The sequence below is a fragment of the Phodopus roborovskii genome, unplaced genomic scaffold, assembly GCF_943737965.1.
Source record: "Phodopus roborovskii unplaced genomic scaffold, PHOROB, whole genome shotgun sequence".
Classification (NCBI taxonomy): Eukaryota; Metazoa; Chordata; class Mammalia; order Rodentia; family Cricetidae; genus Phodopus; species Phodopus roborovskii.
Genome location: NW_026126460.1, coordinates 21,114,366 through 21,122,114, shown reverse-complemented (window position 1 = coordinate 21,122,114; position 7,749 = coordinate 21,114,366). Strand labels below are relative to the sequence as shown.

At 52.4% G+C, this 7,749-nt stretch overlaps 1 protein-coding gene across 1 annotated transcript; it reads right to left on the bottom strand.

Annotated features, from left to right (window-relative positions):
- Positions 1 to 300: 300 nt before the first annotated feature.
- Positions 301 to 7,489, bottom strand: Des (desmin). Its single transcript, XM_051190515.1, has 9 exons — positions 6,813 to 7,489; positions 5,594 to 5,654; positions 5,400 to 5,495; positions 5,112 to 5,273; positions 4,828 to 4,953; positions 4,155 to 4,375; positions 2,665 to 2,708; positions 1,224 to 1,306; positions 301 to 1,029 (listed from the first exon to the last, which is right to left on the bottom strand). Exons 1-9 carry the CDS (start codon positions 7,385 to 7,387, stop codon positions 988 to 990), a joined length of 1,410 nt encoding a protein of 469 aa, XP_051046472.1. The 5' UTR covers positions 7,388 to 7,489; the 3' UTR covers positions 301 to 987.
- Positions 7,490 to 7,749: the final 260 nt, after the last annotated feature.

The following is a 7,749-nucleotide window of genomic DNA, read 5'->3' as shown; positions in this document are numbered from 1 at the left end:
AAAGGACTATGGAGCTTTGGTATTCACAGCTGGTCTGTAGAAGAGACTTGTCCTTGCCTTCACCCAGATGTCCAGATGATCTGAAGGTAGGACAGGAGGCTTACGGAAGGGGCAGCGCTGTGGCATATTAACAGAAGCCCCTTATCCAACCTCCTCTATACAGCACACAGACTACAGCCTAGGAGGCCATAGGGCAATCTTGCTGGGCAAGAGGGTGATGCAGTCCATCTCAGGGTAATGGGTGGTATGACGGGGTCCAGGGCCCCTGAGAGACTCATCAGTCAAGACAGCAGGGGCATGTAGGTTTGTGCTTAGCTCTTTATTATTTCTGTTCAGGGCCCCTGAAGTGGGAGGGGCAGGCATGAGAGGTGGTACCCTCCCACCAGCCTGAGCCCACTCTCTGCCTCTCTCTTCTTTCCCCTCCAGCTTCCCACCCACCCACTCTCCTTCTGTATCTCCTGCTCCCACATCCAGCACCTTCGGGTTCCCTCTCACAGCCCCAGCTTTTCTAAGCCCATCCTGGGCTGGGATGGGAAAGAGAGGGGCCAAATGGACATTTTTTTCCAGCCCCTTCCCCATCTCAGCTGAGAGGCTTCACTCTGTCTCTGACCCAGGCTGGGGGTCCAATGTGGGGGTGTCTATAAAGCTCTGTCCTGAGCCTACAGGTCCCACGCCTTTTCTGGTACCCTCTCCAAAGCCAAAGGCTAGCGCCTGAGGTTACAAAGGTGGGAGAGAAAGGGCCATGACTTGAGTTAGGTTCTCTCTGAAGAGCCAGGCTCGACATCTGCCAACGGCCAGGACTCATGGTAAGTGAGGTCTGCAGAGGTGGCTGGGGTGTTTCCTGGGCAGCATGAAGACCACAAAGGGGTGATCAGTGAGGAAGGGTCAGAGGCTGTGAGTGAAGGAAAGTGGCTGGGTGTGACATCCGAGAGTGGAAGAGGCTGGCTTCAGGAGGCAGTGAGGACAGGGGCCAGGACAGCGTCTGGCTTACAGCACCTCGTGTTGTTGCTGTGTGGCCTCGCTGACAACCTGAGCATGAGGAGAAATTCAGTCCATTCGGTGCTGCCTAAGAGCAGCCTCAGCCCCGTTTACTCCACCCCACAGCAGCAGGACCTTCCTCACCCCCATTCAGGGTAGAAAATCACTCAGCTGGTGAAATACACCTGGCTGGCAGACACATCCATTACTCCCAACAAGGACAAGGGGTCCAATAGACCACTCACCTCTCCATCCCGGGTCTCAATGGTCTTGATCATCACCGTCTTTTTGGTGTGGACTTCTGAACCCCTTTGTTCAGGGCTGGTTTCTGTAATAGACACACCTCACACTCAGCCTGGCAGGTTTGTATCTATGCTGCCCCTTGGATGGAACTCCACCCCAGGCTCCCCTAGCCAGTTTCCACCTTCCTCGTGACAGCTTTCTGCCTTCTTCAAGACATGATCCTTGAACCCAGTACCCAACAGATGGTTTTATAAAGCCAGTGACCAGTCCCACTAAAGAGCTGACTTCAAGAGCCAAACGATGGTGCTGATGGCCAGGGAACCAAGACCCCAGTACTCAAATTCCCTGGCCCTCCTTGTTCCCTCTCCGCCTATGGATTTTCAGAAGAGTCTTGAATGAGTGTGCATCCGTGGACTCTCCTAGAAGACAGAGAGCCCCAAAGCCCAGGCCTGTGGACCTGCTGAATGAACTGAGGGGCTCCAGATCTTTTTCTCTGGACAAGCCACTTGGTGTGTTAATGCAAAAACAAGTCACTGACTCACTGTGTGGATTCACCAGCCCTACTGTCCTGTTTCCTCTCTGGGAAACAGCGGCCATGATACTTCCCGTATCGTGGCTCAGGGCTACCGATTTGCAGCAAAAGTGATTTTATATGCGAAATGCATACTTGGTAACTGAATAAACAACTAAGTGAAAAAAAAAAAAAAAAAAGAAGTCTGAGTTTCATAGTGGGGGTCACATTTAGTTCCTTGGTGTCAGGAGTTTGGCGTTCATGAATCCCTTAGCAAGCAAGTAGCCTGTAATGAACGTTTGACTCGATGAAGCACAGCATGTATTTTTCCTGATGGAAATGAACATCGAAGATGTAAAAGGTTTGATCTAGGAAAAGAGAAGCTGCCAAGATCTCCAACTCCCTTTCCTAATGTATCATTAGTGAGTGCTTCTCTGCTCTCTGGGGTTGGGAAGCCACTTGATCTGCATATTACTAATGTCAGAATGGCAGAATGCCCTCGAATCTCATTCTCTTCATTGTTTGGCTTTGCTAAAATTTGGCTTCCATTTTCCAAACGTGCATCCAACATCTTGCTCCCCGCAAACAAGGCACTCAACAAACAGCCAGAGAACGGTGTGCCAAGTGCTCTCTGGCAGGATGCCAGACAGATCATGAGCAAGGGGTACCTTCCTACCCAGACAGAGATGTTCCTACTGCTAGGGGAACACCTCTGCAGCTTCCAGAGTTTGCCATTCAGAACACATCCTGATCCTTGAGACCCAATAATTCAGAAGGTACAGAGAATGTAGTCAGCACAATAGAACACAAACCAACAGCCCCCCTCCCTGCCCCCCTCCCCGCCCCCCCACCTCAACCCCCTCACCCTGCCTCGGTGGTGCCTTATCTTTCTCCTTCATGCAGTCCACCTCTACCATCCAGCATACACTCACCTCGGAAGTTGAGAGCAGAGAAGGTCTGGATAGGAAGGTTGATCCTGAAAAGGGAGAGACCATGTCCCCAGAGGATTAAGGACACTCAAATCTCTTCCTGAAATCACGCCCATAGCTCTTTAGGCTGCCTCTCCCTAATGCCATTTCCAGCTGTCCTAGTTCCCCCACCCCAGCCCAATATTCTCACTACCCACAATGCACAGATCAAAACCAAACTTTAGCTATCCCAGGGATTTCCCTTATAGAAAGATGACACATTCTAATCCTGACCTTGAGCATGGCACTAAGATGCCTAATCCCACTGTACCCACCAGGTCCCCAGGTCCTCCTTGCTTCTAGCACTGGGGGAGGCATCAATAGCAGCTACAGGTGACTCTCACTTTGTGCCCATCCTCCAGGCAGGCCAGATCCAGGAGTGGGCCATTTATGCCTAGTCTAGAAAAGGGCATCTGGCTCTAGCTACCTTAAAAGGTCATCCATGTTGTGTTCGATGTAGATGTCATTCTACAGAACTCAGGGGCTGGTGATGTAATTAGCTGCTAAAGGGCTTGCTTAGCATGCACGAAGCTATGGTTCAGTCCCCAGTGCCATATAAACCAGGCATGATGGCACAGCCTGTTCAAGTCCCAGCATTTAGGAAACAGAGACAAGATGTTTAAGGTCATCCTTGAACTACATAGCACGTTTGAGGCCAGCCTTAGCTACCTTAAACCTTTTTCAAAAGAAAGAAACAAATAAACACCCTGAAGTCTCCTTGTAAGTCCACACCTAAGCATGACTGTCACACTTTTATGAGGATCGACGATACCATGTTCTGGTACAATGGATCTGTCTTAAATTGATGCTAACCTTGCATACAATGAAATGGGAAAACCTTTAGGGCACATCTAGTGAGTCTTGAGAAGTATCTGTCTCCATGTAACTGCCAGTCTGGTCCAGATTCACACTGTCTCTGTCTCCCAGAAGACTCCCTTACACTCCTGTTGCTTGTGTCTGGAGGTGGGGCAGGCTGCTTTGAGCACATCATCTGTATCTTTGTGTGCCTGTGTGTGTGTGTGTGTGTGTGTGTGCACTCACTTCAGCCTCCTGCCTCTAAGGCCTTCCATGTACAAGGCTGCCTGCCTCTCCGTCTCTGTTTGTCTCTAGCAGACCCCCTCCCTTTTCTTTCTCCTCATTTTCCACTCTGCTTTCATCGCTCCCTAGACTGGCAGTAATATTTTATTACTGATCGCTGAATATGATTTTATGCTGTGGGTTCTTAATTCTAAAAGTAGATAAGGGAATACTTAGATTTCTCTTTTTATAAAAAAAAAAAAAAGAAAAAGAAAAAGAAAACTCTGTTAATTACATCTCGATTTACCCAGGTGGCCCTGGTTAATTTTCTGCGATGCATAGAATAGTGGCCTCTCTCATATAGAACTGTAGCCAGGTCTTCTTGTGATCATCTGTGATGGACTGAGCTACACCCTACAGTACACCTAAATCCTCACCGGCTCTCCTCGCCCTCCAGCAGCTTCCGGTAGGTGGCGATCTCCACATCCAAGGCCATCTTCACATTGAGCAGGTCTTGGTACTCCCGCAGGTGGCGGGCCATCTCATCCTTCAGGTGCCGGATCTCCTCCTCCAGGCGTGCAATGTTATCCTGATAGCCACTGGCCTCGCTGGCAAAGCGATCCTCCAGCTCTCTCATCTGCCTCATCAGGGAGTCGTTCTGCAGTGAGAGAGGGGGCCCAAGTCAAGGACAGGCCCAGAGCATATTTAGGAAGGAGGGCACTAGAGAATTGGGGTGGAAAGAGACTCAGTGTTGGAGGTTGGAGTCAACTCTACATGGTCATGGTCAGGTAGAAGAATCATCAAAGGCTTCTTTCTTAGTCATGGAACCCTGAGCTCTAGAGAAGCCTTATGTGGCCACTCAGAAAAAAAAAACAAACAAACAAAAAACAAAAACCACCTATACTAGTCCTCTAACCCTATACAAGGAGTCTTCTGATTCTTTAGTACCCAACTAGGAATCCACCACCTGTCTGCCTTTACCTCCCTGTTCATTTGAGGAGATGGAAGCCCCAGGGGGTCCGTAATAGGCTCAAAGTAGCATCTAAGGGTGTGGAACTAAGCTGTGGGTGCAGAAGGAGGCTGTGCTTGTGGGGATGGAGAGGGACTCACAGTGCCCTTGAGGGCATCAATCTCGCAGGTGTAGGACTGGATTTGGTGTCGGTATTCCATCATCTCCTGCTTGGCCTGGCGCAGGGCATCGTTGTTCTTATTGGCTGCCTGGGTCAAGTCTGAAACCTGAGGGCAGAGAAAGGGGGCTCTGAGATGGAGAGAATCAATATGAGCAAGGGAGTATGGAAATCCCAGGCTCAACCTACTCCATGGATGCAGGTATAGGAAGCATCTCAGATGGAGTTAGAGGACAGGTGCCAGGGTCCCGAGGCCAGACCACCTACCTTGGACTTGTACCACTCCTCAGCTTCAGAGATGTTCTTAGCTGCAATGGTCTCATACTGAGCCCGGATGTCCCTGAGGGCCGCTGTGAGGTCTGGCTTGGACATGTCCATCTCCACCTGGACCTGCTGTTCCTGAAGCTGAGCCTGAAGCTCACGGATCTCCTGCAGGACACAGCTGGGCTTCAGTCCCCTTCCAGACCCTCTCAAAAGGCTCCAGACCTTCACACCCCCATTTCAAATCTGCCCCATTGTCTAGCTGCTTTCGCCATCACCTAAGGGGCCCGGTACCTCTTCATGCACTTTCTTCAGGAATGCAATTTCCTCGTTGAGTGATTCGATTCTGCGCTCTAGGTCAATGCGAGCTAGAGTGGCTGCATCTACATCCTGGATAAGAGAAAGAACAATGTGAGGGTCTGGAACAGCTCATGTAGAGCCGAGGGAGAGAAACGAGAGAGGATTGCTGAAGACCGAAGAGGGCTCACCGCTCGGAAGGCAGCCAGGTTGTTCTCTGCTTCTTCTCTCAGTTGGATTTCCTCCTGTAGCCTAGCCAGGACAGACAGACAAATGGTGAGGTCCAGAGCCATCAATAGAAACCACTGGCTGGGAACCTATCAGGGAGCCAGCTCAGGACACAGGGACCAAGTCCTGGTTGCTGGGTAGAAACTAGGCCCAGAAAAAAAAAAAAAAACCATAGCAGAGGCCCCGCCCACTGGGGGGCAGGAAGTGGCTCAGTCTCAGCCCTGGAGTCACACCCTTGAAGTCTATGATCCAAATAGATTGACCTCCCAGGGGTTAGGGACTGTGTTTTATTTTATCCACCTCTGTGTTCTCAGGCCTAGCCTGACCCATGTATCAGCTAAATAAATGTTTGTGACTTTGGTGGCAAGAAGGTGACTCTGCTCAGTTGGGTAAACAGAAGCAGAACCGTGAATGTACAAAACTTTTTCTTTTAATTTTTTGTTAATTGTCTAAACCAAGCCTTGCTTTGTAGGCCCAGCTGGCTTGGTGCTTGCTCTGTATTCCAGTTTTGCCTAGAACTCAACAGCAATTCTCCAGAATCATCCTCACAAGTGCTGGAATTACAGGGGGTGTGCCCCCATAGTGGAATTACTCAGCCTTTTCTTATTGGGTCGTAGTGGAATGGGCTGGTCTTCTTGAGCTTTAAAAGGACCATAGGCCTTATCCACTGTCCCCCTTTACTCAAGCCTGTCAATTTACCTAGTCCAATAGCACTACCTCAGCTAGGCCAAGGGGCCAATCTCCCCTCAACCCTCCCAGGGCCTCATCACAGCTGAACAGAGTTACTGTTTGGCTTCCCTCCTCCTACTCTTCCCAACGCACCCAGCTTTCCAGGCTCCACCAGCCTCTCCTCTCCCTCTGACCATGCTCTGGCCCTCTGCTTTGCCTCTGTTACTGCCATCACAGCACCACCACCCGAGCAGCTTAGCACCCTTTCAAAGGCAGCTGCAATAGGTCTCCCAAGGTCCCCGCTTTCTTCTATCTCCCTCCTCAAGAAAAACTACTCCAGTGTTACATAGAAAGAACAATAGAAAGATCTGGGGACCATCTCTTTTTAAGGAACACCGGGGAATGATCTCCACACATGGGGGAGGAGGGCCCCAGGCTCCCAGAAGGGGTGCCTTGTTCCCTGCAGGGGCATGGGGTGAAGGGGTAAGATCTGGGGAGGCGCTGGGCCCTCACTTGGCCTTGAGCCTCTGCAGGTCGTCGATCAGGTTGTCACGTTCCACGTCGACACGGGCGCGCTGGTTGGTGAGCACCTCCACCTGGCGCCGCAGCTCGCGCATCTCCTCCTCGTAGAGCTCGGCGACCCGAGTCGGCTCGCGGCCCTTGAGCCGGTTGACCTCGGCGGCGAGCGCGGCGTTCTGCTGCTCCAAGAAGCGCACTTTCTCGATGTAGTTGGCGAAGCGGTCATTGAGTTCTTGCAGCTCTACCTTCTCGTTGGTGCGCGTGGCCAGGAACTCCTGGTTCACCGCATCGGCCAGCGAGAAGTCCAGCAGCTCGCCCGCGCCATAGGATGGCGCGCGGGTGCTCCCCAGCCGGCTGGCCCGCAGCGACCCCAGACCCCCGGCCCCGCCCGACGTGCGCGACACCTGGTACACGCGGGATGTCACTGAGCTCGAGGAGCCCTTGGTGCCGAAGCCTGCTCGAGGAAACACGGGAGAGCTCAATGGGGAGCCCAGAGAGAAGCTGGGGGCGCCACCAAAGGTGCGGCGGTAGGAGGACACCCGTTGGCTGGACGAGTAGGCCTGGCTCATGGTGGCGGCGTGGACGAGGCTGGACGGACGCACGGAGGAGGCAGCGGGCAGGCAGCCGGCTGGAGAGTGGATATGAAGAGGGAGACAGAGCCCCTTAGCAGTCGTCGGCACTATTTGTAGCCCTCCTGACATCACCCCCCCCTCGCCGCCCCTCCCCTGACAGCTGCAGGATCCCTCTGTCCTGCCAGGAAAGGGCGGCCGCAAGCGAGGGGGCGGGGAGGCCAGCTCCCCTGCAAGAGGCCTGCGCCCCTGAGCAGAAGCCAGGCAGGCTTGCTGGGTTTCTCGGGGCAGCTAGCTGACAGAAGACCCCAGGCCGGCCTCTTTACATTTGGAATCCTGCCTTATCCTGGGGAAAGCAGGCT

What these genes read in the sequence shown, in the direction of transcription:
- Des (XM_051190515.1), bottom strand. Translation starts at nt 7,387, where the DNA reads ATGAGCCAGGCCTACTCGTCCAGCCAACGGGTGTCCTCCTACCGCCGC. An exon ending in TGAAGAAAGTGCATGAAGAG is followed by an intron (nt 5,274 to 5,399) that starts GTACCGGGCCCC and finishes TGTGTCCTGCAG; the next exon opens with GAGATCCGTGAGCTTCAGGC. An exon ending in CTCTGCTCTCAACTTCCGAG is followed by an intron (nt 1,307 to 2,664) that starts GTGAGTGTATGC and finishes TGTCTATTACAG; the next exon opens with AAACCAGCCCTGAACAAAGG.